Source organism: Megascapheus bottae, chromosome 9 (genome assembly GCF_031878675.1).
Source record: "Megascapheus bottae isolate mThoBot1 chromosome 9, mThoBot2.hap1, whole genome shotgun sequence".
In the NCBI taxonomy this organism is placed as follows: Eukaryota; Metazoa; Chordata; class Mammalia; order Rodentia; family Geomyidae; genus Megascapheus; species Megascapheus bottae.
In genome coordinates this window covers 55,619,287-55,638,551 of record NC_143517.1, presented here as the reverse complement: position 1 = coordinate 55,638,551, position 19,265 = coordinate 55,619,287, and the positions used below count along the sequence as shown (strand labels likewise).

At 42.3% G+C, this 19,265-nt stretch overlaps 1 protein-coding gene across 1 annotated transcript in view; it reads left to right on the top strand.

Annotated features, from left to right (window-relative positions):
* Fbxo32 (F-box protein 32) overlaps positions 1–11,845 on the top strand; it is a 41,524-nt gene extending 29,679 nt beyond the window's left edge. The window contains exons 7-9 of the mRNA XM_090339348.1: positions 5,668–5,850; positions 7,642–7,785; positions 8,164–11,845. Coding sequence (XP_090195474.1) covers positions 5,668–5,850; positions 7,642–7,785; positions 8,164–8,253 — 417 coding nt within the window. The 3' untranslated portion in view covers positions 8,254–11,845. The remainder of the gene's footprint in view (positions 1–5,667; positions 5,851–7,641; positions 7,786–8,163) is intronic.
* Positions 11,846–19,265: the final 7,420 nt, after the last annotated feature.

The window sequence follows — 19,265 nt, the reverse complement described above, 5'->3', positions numbered from 1 at the left end:
ATGCACAAAGACCAGGGTTCGATTCTTCAGTACCACATACATAGAAAAAAGCCAAAAGTGGTGCTGAGGCTCAAGTGGTAGAGCTCTAGCCTTGAGAAAGTCCAAGGACAATGCTCAGGTCCTGAACTCAAGCCCAGGACTGGCAAAAAAAAATCAGAAAGACTCACAGGCCAACAGGTTTATTGGACTGAACGAGAAAGGCAACCAAGTCTTCTTCAGCCCTTGAAATATTCCCTTATCTTTTGTGTCAAAAGATGGAAACCCAGAATAGTTCCTTACAGAAAGGAACTGGAGTGGGGACCAGAGAAGTGCAGTGACTCTCCTGGTATTACACAGTAGTTGGACCTAGAGCTGAGATCAGAACCCTGGACGCTTTTTTTTTGGGGGGGGGGCAGTCCTGGGCTTGAGCTCAGGGCCTGAGCACTGTCCTTGGACTTTCTCAAGGCTAAATCTCAACCACTTCTGGCTTTTTTCTATGTATGTGGTACCAAGGAATCGAACCCTGGGTCTTGGTATATGCTAGGCAAGCACTCTACTACTAGGCCAAACTCCTGGCCCAGAACCCTGGACTCTTTATTCCTAAAATATCAAAGCTTGCTGAACATCAATAGTCTCCCATCTCATTTTCTTCTAACTACTTACCCAGTGATCTAGCTTTTTAAAACTCCTTCTTTAATCCAATGAAATCTGATGCAAAAGAGATTAAACAGGGGTCCACGTCCCTCTGCTGTGTGCACACTCCCAGCTTGGTCCTGCTTCAGGACCTCAACCCACGCTCTTCCCTGACCCCCAACGTGGGGAAGCCACTGTCCTATCTACTGTCCATCCACGGCACTGTCCTGTCCCTCACAGCACCTTCTGGGAGCCGGTCCAGGGGCTTCCCCAGACATGTGTCTCCATCTCTACCCACGAGTTTAAAAACTCCAGAAAGGACAAGGCAGTCAGGAAATTTCAAGTTGAATGGATGAATGCGTGAAGGGCCATCTTCTTCCTCACTGCTTGCTAAAGTACTTGCTCAGTGTTCAGAGCAACACAATGGGACAACGGGTGATGATGGTGAATTACCAACTATAAGTTTGGGGCAAACTGGTCAGTGTCTCTAGGCCTCACTTCCCTTGTTTGGAAAATCAGGACACAGATGTCACCTCTTAGCCCTATGCGAGAGCTCTTGAGTCTAGAGAAGGCAGTTGGAACAGTGCCTGGTACACAGAAAGTATGATAAATGTGCCAAGTATTATTTATTAGGAAGGCTTTTCTTAAGCAAACCATCTTCTGAGTCCTTCACATGTATCTCATCTAGTGAATAACTGTAATTAGGATAAATGACTAAAATTTACTAGGCACTGTGCTAAGTATTTCCATTCAGTATCTCATCCATTCCACCCAAAAGTGCTGTAAGATACACATTTCTTCATTTTAAAATGAGAAAACAATTAGACTGTGGATTCAAGAATTTATTTGTCAAGCCAGGTACCAGTAGCTCACACCTGTAATCCTAGCTACTTGAGTCTAAGATCTGAGGATAATGGTTCAAAGCCAGCCTGGGCAGGAAAAGTTCATGACACTCATCTCCAATTAAACACTCAAAACAGCCAGAAGTAAAGGTGTGGTAGACTGTTAATCTTGAGTAAAAGAGCTCAGTGATAGTGCCTTGTCCCTAAGTTCAAGCCACAGGACCAGTACCAAAAGAAAAAAAGAATGTATTTGTCCCCAGTATTCACAGGGGATTGCTTTTAAGACCCCTGAGGACACCAAAATCCATGGATGGTCTCAAAATGAAATGGTATAACAATTGCACTTAACCTACGTATATCCTCCTCTCGATTCTCTCTAAAACACACAAAACTTAGTACCATGTAAATGCTATGTAAATAGCTGTTATGCTGTATTGTTAAAGTAAGAATGACAAGAAAAAAGAAACTTCACATGCTCAGTATATATGCATAGTTTGATTTTCTCACTATATTGGAGCTTGAACTCTGGGCCTTCCACTTGCCAAGCAGGTGCTCTTACCACTAAGCCATACCTCCAGCCCTGCTTTTCTGCTCTGTAGAGATCTTGAGAACTTTTCTTCCTGGCTTTCTCTTGAACTGTGACCCTCCCTCTCTCAGCCTCCCAAGAAGCTAAGAATTACAAAGATGAGTCACACCAGGACCTGGTTTTTCTGAATATTTTCTATCCATGGTTCATTGTACTTGAAGATATAAAATCCAAAGATATGGATGGACACAGTGTCATTTAGCCAGGACTAGGCTTTTTTCAGGAAGAGGGGGCAATCCTGGCTTAAACTCAGAGCCTGAGCACTGTTCTTGGGCTCTCTCAAGGCTAGTACTCTCCCACTTGAGCCACAGAGCCACTCCCAGCTTTCTCTATGTATGTGGTACCAAGGAATTGAACCTGGGTCTTTGTGCATGCTAGGCAAGCACTCTACCCCCAGGCCAAACTCCTGGCCCCCCAGGCTATCTTTTTAACCACCGCTCTCTCATACATCATATTCTCAGTCCCAACCCTCCTGGGCTCTAAGCTCTATTAATTTTTAAAACAACTAGAATCTGTGGAGCTCTGAAGAACTTTTCACATAAATGTCCAATGCTGCAGGGAGAGGGTAAGGAAGATATTACTTCATTACTTCAATGCAGATTGTATTTTTTTTGCCAGTCCTGGGGCTTGAACTCAGGGCCTGAGCACTGTCCTTGGGCTTTCCTCAAGGCTAGAGTTCTACCACTTGAGCCTGAGCACCACTTCTGGCGTTTTTTTGTTTTTTTATATGTAGGTAGTACCTAGGAATCAAACCTGGGTCTTCGTGCATCCTAGGCAAGAACTCTACTACTAGGACAAACTCCCGGACCCTGCAAATAGTATTTTTAAACATTCTTCCTGAGAATGTAGTGCTAAGAGAAGTATGTTATTCCATGAGCATATTTAAGGTGACTTTCATAGTAAATGTGTGCCAATGTCCAGTAGATATCTTTCTAGTATATAATCTTCTTTTCCTTCAAAATCTTCACATCTGACTCTTGGAATGAATTTTTGTTGGCAATTGTAATTCAACTAATAAAGGATGAAGGGAAAAAATAAAAGGAACTGGTTTATAGAGGGAAAATGAAATATAATTACAGTGCCAGGGGCAAGGCAGGATTTGAAACGTCGGGGACAGAGAGACATAAATGGATGTTAGCCAAATGCTTCACTAGAGAAGCAAGAGTTTTTATTTTATATGTTTATAGCCAACCAGCAAGATGCACAAGCAGTTAACCATTTATCAGCAGAGTTTGGCATGGGGTCTAGGCAAGGATTTTGGAAAAGTTCAGGTTTGAAAATTTGACAGAGAGAACTTTGCCAAGTGGATTTGCCTTTAATAAAGTTAATGTAATAATTGGCCTGGGCATTTTAACCAATTTTTTTTTAAAGTAGAGGCTTTGAAGTGTTGGAAACCAAATGAAAATCTCATGGCAGTTTTATTAGCTCACATGATCAGCAACAGATGATAAACAGTCTACAGCCTTCTGCAGTCACTCCAGCTCTTGAATACTACAAGCAATCTAAAGCCCAACAACCTAGAATAGAACTGAGATCAGAACGTCAGGTCACAGTCACTTTGATGAAACAGAAGGCCCAAATCTGAAACTGTTAGCACTGGAGAGACTGCAGATGCCTTCTAAATCCAGTCCTTTTTCTTGGGAAATATATATATGTGATTTCCCAAAGATGCCTGGGATCCAGATCTGCCGCCTGTCCACTTCTGTCGAGGCCCAGTACCACCACCCACCTTCCCATGGCAGGCCAGTCCTGCCTTGCATGGACGCAGGCAATTATTGGGACTGAGTGAGCCTGAAATCCTCCAAGGGTTTGTCCTTCCTTTCCTCTTCTCTGTTTCTCCCTAAAAGCTTGATGAGGGAACATAATACCCATTGCCAGGGTAAGGAAATGTTTCTTCATCCTGTGTCAGTTTTATTCTGTGATCTTTCAGAGGTTACAAAACATCCAGCTAGGCCGGGAGTTTGGCCTAGTGGTAGAGTGCTTGCCCAGCATGCACAAAGACCCGGGTTCAATTCCTCAGTACCACATACATAGTAAAAGCCAGAAATGGTGCTGTGGCTCAAGTAGTAGAGCTCTAGCCTTGAGAAAGTCCAAGGACAGTGCTCAGGCCCTGAGTTCAAAGCCCCAGGACTGGCAAAGAAAAAAAAATACAGCTAAGTGGGCTGGGAATACAGCTTAGTAGTAGAGTGCTTGCCTAGCATGCATGAAGCCCTGGATTCAATTCCCAGCCGCACATACAAAGAAAAAACCAGAAATAGTGCTATGGCTCAAGTGGTAGAGCACTAGCTTTGAGCAAAAGAAGCTTGGGGACGGTGCCTTGGCCCTGAGTTCAAGCCAGTTCTGGAACTGGCAAAAAATCCAGCTAAACATCTTTAGTCCACACATATACACAGAAACAAGATACACATGTTCAGGGGCCAGGAGTTTGGCCTATTGGTTGAGTGCTTGCCTACATGCACGAAGGCCTGGGTTTGATTCCTCGGTACCACATACATAGAAAAAAGCTGAGGCTCCAGTGGTAGAGCTCTAGCATTGAGAAAATCCAAGGACTGTGCTCAGGCCCTGAGCTCAAGCCTAGGACTAACAAAAAAAAAAAATACACATGTTCATACATATATAGTTACATATACATACTTGCATACATATGTGCATCAATATACATTTATACATATGTACACAAATACAACACACAGAGAGATTCACACACATACATGCAAAAATATTCATGTACACATATTCATATTAAATACACAAGCACAGTGTCTTTGTATTATTGTTCTTTTTTCCATATATATTTTATTGTAATTCATAGAAGGGTTACATTATATTCACCAGATAGAAGGTGCATTACTTCACAAACATCGATACCCTTTCTCATGTTTTGGTTATTGTTCTTTTTTTAAACCTGTTGTAAATGATTCTCAGGGTTCATTTACTCCACCTATATCTGCCAAGTGTCTGCTCTGTTACAACTCTTCTGAACACTAGGGACACAGCAGCAGAACCAGATAAAAACCCCTGCTTTCAGGACCTTCTGCTATAGCAGAGATATATATTGTGGCGGGGGGAGGGGAATAATTTAAGATCTTGGGCAATCTAGGAAAGTTCCAGGCATGGGGCCGGGGGCAATTGCCAAAACAACTCCTGTCCTAAGGCAAAGAAAAGAAGCCCAGGAAGGGCACTGTGAAAGGTAGGAAGATGTGTTTGGGGCTGGCCAAGTGTACTTGGGTAGGGGGCCCAAGGTGACAAGGGGTAGTGAGGTGGCAGGCCGGGACACTCACTTTTTCCAGGCCATGCTACTTGGGAAGGTAGTGAATGTTCTGATTGAGCAGTGCACTGCACAAAGCACGAGTTTAGTGCGTGCTGTTTAAAACAAACATTCAGAGCAGAAGCACAGAGCTCTGCGAAACAGGAAAAGGCCTGTGGCACCATTCAGTGCCAGCCACTCCAGCTGCTCTCTGCAGCAGGACTTCTGTATGGAGGTTGGGGACAGCTATTGCTTCTGACTCCTGAGCAATAAGCTAGCTTGAATGTGGAGGACCACAGGCCAATGGCATCCTTGGAGGGTGTCACCAGGAGAATGGAAAGTCTGCCCCCCAACTTACCATCGGCTCTTCGCTCTTGCAGCCTGCCTTCAAAGGCCTCACCTTCACTGACCTGCCTTTATGCTTACAACTGAACATCCTGCAGAGGTTGAGCGACGGACGGGACCTGGTCAGCCTGGGCCAGGTGGCCCCAGATCTGCACGTGCTCAGTGAGGACCGGCTGCTCTGGAAGAAACTCTGCCAGTACCACTTCTCAGAGCGGCAGGTAAGGGGAGCAGCAGCCTGCCCTCCTCCCCTTCTGCCTTGCCTTCCCTAACATGAGGGATAGCCACCCAGGCTGAGCCTGCCTTGTCTCGAACACGATGTCTTAAGGAGCTTCTAAATGAGTGTGAGAGGTTTAGAGTTTGAGTTTTGTTGTTTTGATGAGATAAATAATATTTACCTAATTATATTTTACAAGTCACCAAAAATGTTCATAAACTGACATACTTCCCTTTCTTAAAAAAAATATGCCTTTATGGTGCTTTATAATCCAAGTTCTGCTACAGATATATCTTCTTGTTCTAAGGACCCAGGGAAGACAGGCATTATTGCATCCACTTTAGACAGATCAACAAACAAAGGCCACAAATGAGTGATAAGTGCAGATAAGGGAAGCAGCTCTCTCTCCGTGAGACAAAGGGCCCTAAATGTGAATTTGAATCCTCAGATCTCAAGTTTAGGCTTATTCCCTTTCCTCAATGTCCTGAAGGTTTTTCTTTTTCCAACTTTTTTTTATTCCTTACTTTGGAGGTACTGGGGTTTCAACTCAAGGTCTTCACTTACTGAACAGGCACTCTACAACCATAGCCACACAACCCTTTATGCTTTGCTCATTTTTTTTTGAGTTTCATGCTTTTTAACCCAGGACTGGCCATGAGCTATGATCCTTTTATCTGTTTCCCAAGTAACTAGATGACAGGTTTACACCACCAACCTCACTTGTTTTTTCATAAAGCTTTCTAAACTTATTGCTTAGACTTTGTGACATTCCTATCTCTTCCTCTTGAGTATCTGAGATTGCAGACATGTACTAAATCCAGCTCATTTTTCGAACTTCTTTCTATAGGTGTGTGAGTTGTATGGGTATGAGAGTTTGCATGAATCTACAAATGCTTAAAGACAAAACAGAGCCATAGTGTCCCTTATTACATCTCCAGGGAAATAGTCACTCAGAACTAAAGCAAAGGTTGAAGGTGGTTATGGAGATGCTTTGCTCTTTAAAGCTGCACCTAAATACAGTTTGGGAGCAATAACTAGTAGGTTCCGCAGTCACCTATTTCTTTCAAGAACGAGTTGGATAGTACTGTGGGGAGAGCTAAGAAGGTATTTATGTCTTAATATTTTTTGCCTTTGTTATGATAAGATAAAGATTAAGAAAAAAAAAGCAAGAGGGCTAGGAATGTGACTTAGTGGTAGAGTGCTTGCCTAGCATGCATGAAGCCCTGGGTTCAATTCCTCAGTATCATATAAACAGAAAAAGCTAGAGGTGCTATGCAGTGGCTCTAGTGGTAGAGTGCTAGCCTTGAGCAAGAGAAGCTCCGCCATAGTGCCAACTTCAAGCCCCAGCCATAGTTTAAGCCATACTTCAAGCCATAGTTCAAGCCCCAGGACTGGCCAAAAAAAAGAGAGAGAGAGAGGGAGAGGGAGAGAGAGAGGGAGAGGGAGAGAGAGAGAGAGAGAAAGAAAAGAGAAAAGAAAATTAGTGCTAGGCGCCCATGGCTCACTCCTGTAATCCTGGCTACTCCGGAGGCTGAGATCTCAGGATTGTGGTTCAAAGTCAGCCCAAGCATGAAAGTCCATGAGACTCATATTAACCACCAGAAGACTGGGAGCGGGGCTGTGGCGCAAGTGGTGGAGCGCTATCCTTGAGCTGAAGAGCTCAGGAACAGCCCTCTGGCCCAGAGTTCAAGCCCCACGATCAACAAAAAAAAAGAAAAAAGAAAGGAAAGATCTAGAAAGCCATAACCATGTTCTGGAACTCTTCTGCAATTACTTCTCCTCATTTCATTTCTAGATCCGCAAGCGATTAATTTTGTCAGACAAAGGGCAGCTGGATTGGAAGAAGATGTATTTTAAGCTTATACGATGTTATCCAAGGAAAGAGCAATATGGAGATACCCTGCAGCTTTGCAAACACTGCCACATCCTTTCCTGGAAGGTATGTGTCTCAAAGGTGGCAGTCACAGACCCCCCTGCCAGTCCCTAAGTGTCAGCAGTGCAGTGACTGGAGGCTACATCCATTCCTACTCTTCCTCCCCTTTCCTGTCTCCACCCCTCTCAAAGTGTGGGTAGAGCACATTCAGTGTCTGGACAGGAGGAAGATACACAAAGACCCTCATTGTTCTTTCTCTGAATCATTCACCTTTAAAGTCTCCTATCTCCAGGTGCATGGGAACACACAATAGAAAACTCAGAGCTTTTCCAGTGCTGGAGCCCGCTTGACAGAATTGTTGTTTTGATATTGCATGATGTCTAATGCCAAAAGCTAGTGAGCTGCCTCTGAGTACTGAAATCTAACCCCAACTCTCCTTTCCAGGGCACTGATCATCCGTGCACAGCCAACAATCCAGAGAGCTGCTCTGTTTCACTTTCACCCCAGGACTTTATCAACTTGTTCAAATTCTGAATCCCAAAACATGACAACACTCCACAAGGGGCCCCTGCTGATTGGATGGCCAGGAGTTTGGACACTTCATTTGTAAATAGTGTACATTTTAGACATTGGCTCGAAATTTCAGCGATAAGTCATGGAGTGGACGTTGGAAGGAAGAGATGCAGTTGCCGTTAGGAATTTTTAAATGTGAACTTCACATCAGAACTGATATGGAAAAGCAGAAATAGTGTAAATAAATTCTTTTTTTTTCTAACAATTTGCCAGCGAGACCATGAGGGCAAGAATTCTGTGAGCTGTGAAAAATGGAATTCTCTTGATGTTTATGGAAACTCCTTTATAAATTCCCTGGGAAGAAAAAGGCAAAACTCAAATTACAAGATTGACCACTCTGTTTACAATGTGAAAGAGAAGAAGAAAAACTACATAGAACTCTTTTTATTTTGGGGCTTGATTTTGAAAAGGCAAAGAAGTACCACCTAGCCACTCCCTGCATGAGCATAAGGACCTTATCCTACAAAGATACCACACAATAGTCTACCTCTAAGAAGCACAGAGTGTTCTCTCCACAGCACGCATTGTCCAGTAGGCAGTGTCTATGTTTCTTGTAAGTTTATTCACCACTATAAAAAAGTAATTTAAAATAGAAAGGATATTTGAAGCAACCCTCATCTTGTTTCAGACTTCCTTTTTAGGCAAACAGGGGCCTCTTTGGAGTTCCCGCTGTCCTAGAAAAATCTCCAGATACCTGTGCTTTTTGCCCCTCTTTTCTGTTATAGCTCTAAAGGGAAACAGAAATCCAATTAAGGAAAGTCTCAGCCAAAGTTGTGGCAAAGAAAAGATAGAACCTGGCACCATGTAGATGTGAAGACTTCCTCCTTCTAGTTTAACTTCCAGGTTTATCCAGTTAACTTCCAGGTTTGTCCTTGGCTATCTTCATGGATAAGTAGATGTCTGAACTGATTGGAACCCAAGTACTAGAAGCTTGAAATACAAATTTTACATGCTGGCCAAGTAAACATGTTGCCAGCCACCATTGCCTTTAGTGGAGTGAGGAACTCTAGAGCCTTATTGACTTTAGATCCAACCTCAAAATGAGGCAAACTGAGCTGGAACTTTTTGCAAGTGTGGTTGAAAATAAAACCTGGATTTCTAGCCAAACAGAGAGAGGATCTCATCTTCAATTTGCTTTAGGGCTAGAGAATTAAGATGAAGAAAATTCAAGCATTCAGATACCAGGTTCTTACAAGGCAAATAGAAACAGATCAGTCACTGTGGATGGAAGGAAAACTCAGGACTTCATGAGTTAATTGTCAGCAATTTCTGGGAGAGGGTGGGTCATACATAGCTTTGATTTTTTTACTTTTTATAGAATGTTCCTTTTCTACAATGTACATCTATTTGCAGTTGTTTGCTTCCCACCCCAACTCCTGCCAAATAAAGATGCCACACTGCGTGCCTTTGGCAAAAAAGTAAAGCAGAAATAGACACCTGGTCCACGTTCATGTTGAGGAGCAGTCCCTGAAGTGGTCACCCTTTGGGTGACCCTTGGAGTGGGTTCAAGATGGTTGAGCACTTACAGAAACAAGACAAGCAACAGATAGCGGTTCAGCCCCTGTCAATAACATTTTATGAAATCACTAAGGGCCACCACAGCTTCCAGAATAAATTTATACCAAAGGAACTTATCTCTTTTTTATTATTGTATACTGTAAGAGTATAGAAAGAATTCCATCAATAAAATATGACTGTGAGTGTGTATGCACACCCACCAGCCTTGGGCTTTAACTCAGGGCCTTGGCATTTTCAGTTAGCTTTTTGCTTAGGGCTAGCGCTCTACCATTAGAGCCCTAGCTCTACTTCAGGCTTTTTGGTGGTTAATTGGAGATGAGTCAATCAAACTCTTTTCCTTTCCTGGCTGACTTCAAACCATGATCCTCAGATCTCAGCCTCCAGAGTATGTAGAATTACCAACACCCAGCTTAGTGTTTCTGTTTTTGTTTTGATCTTTTGGTTTTAAGGCTTTACTCCCCAGATCAGTTTTAACATTCAGAATACAGGGTCCTAGACTGCAAAAATAAAAATCTATTTTTCCTTACAATATTCAGGTCCTCTCAAATATCTAGCATTCCTTAAAGGTGAAGGGCGCATCTTCCATTACTGCAAAAAGCCTCTGGAAATGTGGATTTTGGTGACATTTTTAGGGTCAGGAGTGCATAGCCTTCTACATTTACCTACCAGGTGGAGAGGGACGGCTCTTGCCCTTTACGGGGTGTGGTCCCAGAAATAACTGTGCACTTTGGACTGCCATCCCAAATCCCGAGCCCCAGATTCACTGAGCATCAGCGATGTGCCTGGTTGGACATCACACTTCAGACAACCTGCATCGTGCAAAATGACTCCCACCCCGAGAAATGGGATTCCAGCTTTTTGCATTATTCACCAAGATAGTGCCTACGAATTCTCCTCATGTCTTTCGGTATTATTGGATGTGGTATGGGACATTAACGAAGTGTTTGAAGGATGAACAAGATGAAACTTAACACACATGGTTCTCTTTCAGTGGAGAAAGAAAATAAGGAAGGAAATGGCAGGTGGAGAAGGAGAGGGAAGGGAACAGAAATGATGGACTTTAGACATGGTTTGTGTGCAGACAATGGAAAGAGTAGAGCAGGCAGAATATCTGCTGTAGGCCATATAATTTCTGTTAACTATGGATAGACCCTTACATATAAGAAAAGGAAGCTGAAAAGAAGACTCTTACTCCTAAGACATTCATAGTCTATAGAATTTCTATTGGCAAACCCACCCAGGACTACCTGACCTAAAAAATAAAAATAATAAACTAAGAATCCTTGACAGAAAGGCAAGGAAGGACAAAGGGATAGAAGTTGCTAGACGAGGTAGGATGTTCACTCTATTGTACCTTCCAGCCCCCAACCTGAACCCTATGAAGCAGAACTAGACGTTGATGTCTATTTGGAATAATCCAGACTTCCAGGGAAGGAAAGTTAATCCTGATGTTAAGGTCTAAGGGTAGTAACTCAAGTATCCTGGGAAAAAGATCCAGAACTTATGGGAAAGACAATGAGTAAAGTCTAGAAGCATTCATTTTATAACATGATCCATTAAAAAAGAAAGTCCAATGGCATTTTGATGACATCATTTAACACTTATTTTGAGAGAGTCAATCAGTTGAATGGGAGAGCAGGTAACAAAAAGGAACAAAAGTTGCAACATAAAACCCTCTCCAGTGTGTCGGTGGTGAGATGACACTTGGTTAGTGATGATGATCAATCCATATTGAGGTAGTGTATATTGAGGTAGTGTACAGGTGATAGATGGATGGCATTACACAGCAAATTTTCAACACAATCGTGAAACTGTAGATGTATATTGTTTCTACCACAGCACTCATCCATGAGGAGCTTGCTATTAACACACGTTCCTTGTTTCTGTTGTTTTTACTATGGGAGCAGAGAGTTTGGAATTTCATTTGTCTAAGCAAGTGATGTGATTTACAAGGAGCAAGGAAGTAAATCATTGTAAGAGATGTTCAACTATGTATCCTTCTTAGCATTAAATACAATGTTTATTATAAAATTTGCACCTGAATTTATATTTTTTCTGCCAAGCTATAGGGCAATAACATCTTGCTATGCGAACATTCTATATTTTATGTGTTAATTTTTTTCAACTGTCATTTTATGTGTTATTTTCTATGTTGACATCTGCTGGGTTTTGTGGGTTTTTTTTTTTAATCTATTTCCAACTGAGTCTGGGAAGCATCTCTTCTGACTGGATGCTGGCCTGAAAGCTCTCCATATTTAACCAGATCTCAGAAACACTCTGAGCACCTTGGCAAATGCAGAGATGTTACTCTTTGATATATCCTGAGTCCTTGCTGGCTTCAACAAACAAGGTCATAATTCCTTTAAACTTGGTGTTTCTTTCTTTTTTTTTTTGCCAGCCCTGGGGCTTGAACTCAGGGATTGGGCACTGTCCTTGGCCTTTCTCAAGGGTAGTACTTAACCACTTGAGCCACAGCAACACTCCCAGCTTTTTCTGTGTATGTGGTACCTAGGAATTGAACCTAGGGCTTTGTGCATGCTAGACAAGCCCTCTACCACTAGGCCACACTCCCAGCCCCACTTGGTGTTTCTTGTAGATGTTTTCTTCACTGCTTTGTGGATTTCCAAATGAAGGAAACTCTTACCCCAGGCTTTAGAACAAAAATGGTTATTGGACAGAATGGTCTAAGCAGCTCATGTAGAAGATGCCCTCAGCCTCCGCTCCTCAGGACTCAGTTAACAAAACTCCACAGAAACCTAGGGGTTTCAAAGGCTTGGACTGTTTATCTCCACCCAGGCACTATAGTGTGGCTGGGGATACATCATATTCCATGTAATTGGTCTCAGGATCCTGACTGTGAGAGGCATGAGAAATGACCTCATGATGAATGCCTGCCATTAAGTCTTCCAAACCGTTTAAGCCCCTGGTTCTTGTTGGAGATATTAAGGAGCCATTTAACATTTTCACAGATTTCTGACTCTGTTGTGAGAAAAATGTTCTGGTAAAGGCAACTGACTTGCTAGAAAGTAAGCCTCAGGCTAGGCTAAGCATGGAGATACACACCTGTAATCACAGCATGTGGGAGGCAGGAGGATCCAGAGTTCAAGGCCAGCTGGGGCTACATACTGAGACTTTGCCTCAGAACACGTTTTTTTTTTTTAAGTAAGCAATATATTTTGAAAAAATTGATTTTATTTTGGGTACTTACATCGTAATAACAAAAGTGGCCCTTAAAAAAAAAATGAAGCCAGGTGGGGGAAAAAAAAGCAGGCATGGTGGCTTATACCTGTTATCCTAGCTACTCAGAAGGTTGAGATCTGAGGATCACAATTCAAAGCCAGCCCAGGCATGAAAAGTCTGTGAGACTCTTATTTCCAATTAACCACCAGAAGTGGTGCTATGGTTCAAGTGGTAGAGCACTTGCCTTGAGCTGAAGAGCTCAGAGACAGTGCCCAAGCCCAGAGTTCAAGCCCCACAACTGACAAAAAAAAAATTTAAAGCAACAAAAATGAAGAGCTGGGCAAAAGCATGTTTTCTGGAAACAGGTCGTAATGGTTAGCAAGCAGGTCTTAAGTATGTGTCAGCTACAAGATCCAGTAAGGTTCTTTGCAATAAATGTTCATTTCTCTAAACCTCATCTTCATTCAGCAGAGAGTTTTTTCCAGCAGGCAGCAAGGAACAAAAGGCTATGATATTTGTGACTTTCTCTACTGAGTTTACTAGAACTCAGTAAAGGACAGTTTCCTGAAAAATCTAAGTGTAGGTCCTGCTCCATGTAGTCAACAGATGACTGCAACAACAGTAGGAACATTTTTGCAACTCCATCTATTTCAGCATTACTACTAGAGTTTGAACATGACTTTGTCTCTGAGTATAGATAAGGACTTAATTAATGATGCATACGTCTATTAAACAGAATGCTCCAAGCCTGCTCTATGGAAGGCTTTGGTGTCATCTTTATCCTAGCTTAACACCAATCACCCTGGCTGAAGAGAGTGTATCTTACATAGTCTGTGACCTAGGCTTTGAAGCTTTTATGTACTTTTGGGAGAAGAAACATTAAAGTAGATTGCATATTGTAACTAGAAGCATAAGGTTAGACCAATTCCATGCAAAGATGTTGATTTAATAGTGTGAGCTGAGTACTATATAAATTACTTGCACACTTTTCTTGCATGACAAACTGATTTTTTATAGTTGTTTGTACTAGTGGCATATTTTTGTAAAAAAATTTTTGACACTGAATTGTTCACAATAAATGTTTTTCCAACAACTCATACTGGTGTATTTTTGGTGTATGTGTCAGTTCACATTGGCTTTTTTATAACAAATATATTTATTCTTGCCTCTTTGGGTATATGCATTCACTCAGAAACTTATTAAAAAAAAAACAAAATGCAGGCTGGGATGTAGCTCAGTGACAAAGTGCTTGCCTAGCAAGTGCAACATCCTGGGTTTGATCCCCAGTACAAAAAAAGGAGAGAGAGAGAGAGAGAGAGAGAGAGAGAGAGAGAGAGAGAGAGAGAGAGAGAGAGAGAGAGAGAGAGAGAGAGAGAGAGAGAGAGAGAGAGAGAAGAAAAGCTGAGCCAGGCACTGGTGGCTCACACCTGGCTACTCCGGAGACTGAGATCTGAGGATTGCACAGTTCAAAGCCAGTTTATGTACCAAAGTCCCTGAGATACCAATTAACCACCAGAAAACCAGAAATGGCTCAAGTGGTACAGCAATAGCCTTGAGCTGAAGAGCTCAGAGACAGTGCCCAGACCCAGAGTTCAAGTCGCATGACCAACCAAAAAAAAAAATTTCTGGGATTATATAGGAAAAATAAGTTTTGGCCGCTAAATACTCCAAGTTTGTAATGCAGCATTTTTCTTTTGCCAGTCCCGGAGCTTGAACTCAGGACCTGAGCACTGTCCTTGGGCTTTCTCAAGGATACAGCTCTACCACTTGAATCATAGCACCACTTCCAGCTTTTTCTATGTCTGTGGCACCGAGGAACCAAACCCAGGTCTTCATGCATGCTAGGCAAGCATTCTACCACTAGGCCAAACTCTTAGCTCTATAATGCAATGTTGTTCTTAAATGGATATTTCTTTACATTGTCTGAATAGTAGGACAACTTGGAAATATTGAATGTTGAGGTCAATAGTTTACTCACTGATAGACATTTGTGGGATAAAGCACTGAAAGTAGTATGTTAAACAAAACAGAATGGTTCCTGCCATAATGGAACTTGAACTCTAGCCTGAAACACACACACACACACACACACACACACACAGAGCAAGGACACAAGGACAATAAACTAGCTTGTAATAAGTGTGTGAAGGGAATAGACAAAGAAGAAAGGAGACCCACTAAGGCAGGCTTAGCTGAGAGGCCTATAAGGAAATGAGGTGGACTCTGTGAACTGAGTGGTCAAGACGCAGCCTCAGAAGAAATGGGTGAGAACACTCCAGGGTGGGGGGAAAAAAGCAGCCTGTATGACATCCAAACTATGGCCTGCCACTTACCTGCAATGTGGTCTTCTCCACCTAACTTAAGCCCTCTTGGACTCAATCTCTTAGACTCTAAAATGGTGACTATCAGAGTATCTCTCTGTTTGTGAGGTTAAGTAAACTAGTTTAGGTACAGACCTCGAGTCAGGCACATAATAGAAGCTCAATAAATATTTGGGGGCAGGGCGCCAGTATTGGGATATGAACTCAGAGCCTTGTGCTCTTACTTGGCTTTTTCCATCATGGCTGGTACTCTATCACACATCCAGTTTCAGATTTCTCTGCTACTTGATTAGAAATAAGTCTTCCAGATTTGTGTGTCCAACTTGGTTTTGAACTGTGATGCAGAGATCTTGGTCTCCTGAGTAGCTAGAGTTACAGGCATGAGCCACCAGTACCAGGTTTAAACCTGAACAATTATTATCATTCCCTGACAACAGCGATCTAAGATGGGACGGTGCTCACTGTGTGTTCAGATCCCTTACTAGGGATCACTTACTTCGTACTTTCACTTAGGGACACACCCTGATTCTCCATTAAAAAAGGACATAAAAAGAACATGCACATGACAGCAATTTGAGTCTATTTCTAAGTTCCACCAGGATCATACAATCTCACAACCCATCAAATAGCCTATGAATTCTTGGTTCAGGCTGCCTGCCTATCTAGCAACTCCTTCCTCTAACTCATCGCCTGATTAGCATCTGTAGCTCCTTAGAGCCCCTTCCTCATAGATATTTCCCCAAACTGAGTAACTCTTACCTCTCATAACTCTTTCATGCATACGGGCTTGGTTGTGTTGGTCTTATTCATGATAGTGACATAGCTCTTAGCACAGTTCCAGGCCTAAAGGAATTAAGTAGTTCACACTTACATTCATAAAATGTCTTTTGCAGGCTAGAGACCACACATACCCTAAACTCAAGTACGAATCAACCAGAAGTTACATGCATTGACCTAATAATTTATGGCTTCTTGGCTTAAATTGATAGTTGAAGTAGCAAATACAAGACTAAGTCTGTATTAAAGTCTCCTTTACATTCAACTAATGAATCTTGATATTTAACATCCAAGTCTAGTAAATTTTAATATGAAATAAGTTTATACTATTAATAAACGCAATTAAATGGCCTGGAATCCCTCTAAAAATATCTTTCATAAACTTAATTTAAAAATCCCTTTAAATGTTTTAACCTGCAATTAGATATCTAATTCAATTGATTTGTGTGTGTATGTGTGCATGTTCATGCGTTAGCACACACGCACATGCTAGCTAGTCTTGGAACTTGAACTCAAAGCCTGGGTACTTTCCCTAAGCTTTTTTTTTTTTATTGTAATTAGTAAAAGGGTTACATGATATTTGCCAGATAGAAGGTGCATTAATTCACATACATTGATACCCTTTCACATGTCTTGGTACCCATTTCCCTCCCCCCCCACACCCCCCACCCGTCTTGGTTTTCCCCCCTTCCCTATCAAATTTCAAATATCCAAATACAAATAAATTCAATATATCAGATAACAAAGTGAGATACTATACCAATATGAGATAACCAAGGGACAGCAAAGGAGATGAGAGACAACATAGTACATTAAGGACAACAATCATTCATTATATTTTCCCTAAGCTTTTATACTCAAGGATGGCACTTTACCATTTGAGCCACAGCTCCATTTCTGGCTTTTTTGGTAATTAAATGGAGATAACACTCTGGTGCTCAGGCTGGCTTTGAACTATGATTCTCAGATCTCAGCCTCCTGAGTAGCTAGGATTACAGGCGTCAGCTCATTTGACTTTTTCAAATACTTCAAGTACAAATCCTAGTGTATATGCTTATCTGACCACTTTAAATACTTGTTCAGATAAGCAAAATATTCCCAAGTGAATAACCTATCCATTTAATAAATTAAACATACATTTTAATCTCAGTCTCCAAAAGCAATCAAATATTGAAACCAGTAAAATAATTAGATCTCTAGGCTTAAAGTTATATGTTATACTAGCTACTTACTTTATGTGAACATCATAAGGATACTGTGGTAGGCACATTACTGTTTCCTGCGGACATCCTCATTCCAGTCCTGAAACCTATGACTATGTCAGGTTATACAGTGAAGACGAAAGTGCAGGTTCAGTTAAGTACCTTAAAATGGAATGATTATGCTGGACTACCTAGGTGGGCTCAATGTCATGATAAGGATCCTTAAAAGTATAAGATGGAGGCAGGAGAGGGCCGTGTGATGCGCTGTCGAAAGGATTCAACCTACCACTGCTGCCTTTGGAAGGGGCCACAAGCCAAAGAAATAGAGTACTCTCTATAACTTGAAAAGGCAAAAAAAAGGGGGGGGTGAAGATTCTGCCCTAGACCATTCAGAAGGGAACACAGCCCTGCTAACATTGTGACATTAACCCAGGAAGACTCGTACCTGATCTGAACTTCTTTTCTTTTTTTTGCCAGTCCTGGGCTTGAGCTCAGGGCCTGAGCACTGTCCTTGGATTTTCTCAAGGCTAGAGCTCTACCACTTGAACCTCAGCACCCCTTCCGGCTTTTTTCTATGTATGTGGTACCGAGGAATCGAACCCGGGTCTTCGTGCATCCTAGGCAAGCACTTTAACCACTAGGCCAAACTCCCGGCCCTGATCTGAACTTCTAAACCATAAAATGTTTGCCCGGTACTGGTGGCTCATGCCTGTAATCCTAACTGCTCAGAAGGCTGAGACCTGAAGATCATGGTTTGAAGCCAGCCTGTGACAGTCGTATCTCTAATTAATCAGCAAAAGTCTGAAAGTGGAGCTGTGATTCAAGCGGTAGAATGCCAGCCTAGAGTAGAAAAAGTCAAGAGAGAGACCCCGTACTAGCACAAAAAGCAAACAAAATGTATGCTTTTGTACATTCTCATTAAGCCACGGTTCCAACAGGAACAGGAAATGAATGCAACTACTCTCGTGGATTACTTAGTCCATGTCCAATAGCCCATCCCAACAAAGCTTTTTCCTTATCAGTTCCATCCCCAACTGTCACTGTTTCTTCTACTGTATCCCACACAGCCCACTCTTACCCTGGCAAGACTCTGGCTACAACCAGAAGGCAGGGTGTCTTTGTAATGTAATTCAGCACCAAAACTTATTTTTAACTGTCAGATAAGTAGAACTACCGGGACTAAGCAGATGTCAGCCAGTAGTAGAAATACTTTCCACTCCCCCACGCCTATTTTTCAATGGCTTCATTGAGGCTGACACCAATTATGTTCCTGTCTGAAAAGCATCTCAGAACCACTGTTACACAGGGTCTGGGCTCTGGAGTGGCCAGTCAAAAGTGTGAGCCCAGCTCTGCCAGGACCTTACCTGCATGGTGAGGAAGAGGAGATAGGAAAACCTATACTAAGACCCAAAGGGTCCAGAGCCAGGAACAAAGCACCAGAGGAGCGCCCACAGGAATAATGGAGCTGGAGCTCGTGCTTTTGTAAAGGACATAGCATGGGATAAACATAAGCCCAAAACAAGGTGTGGGGGCTCACGCCTGTAACCCTAGCTACTCAGGAGGCTGAGATCTGAAGATCAAGGTTCAAAGCCAGCCTGGGCATTAAAGTCCGTGAGACTCTTATCTCCAATTAACCACCAGAAAACCAGGAGTGGCACTATGGCTCAAGAAATAGGGTGGTAGTTCTGAACTGAAGACAGTTCCCAGACCAGCATTCAAGTCCCACAACTGACCAAAAAACACACACACATACACACACACACACACACACACACACACACATTAAAAAAAAAAAAAACCATAAGCCTAGGGCATCCTCTTCCTAAATCAGTGTAAGCAAAACTGAGGACTGAGGACTGTGGATGGAAAGCCTGAGACCAGGACTCACTGGCCATGCACACGCACATCTGTAGTGTGGATAGATTGAAGTTCTCTATGACCCCAGGTCTCACTGTCAGAGCCTTGCCATTGTTCA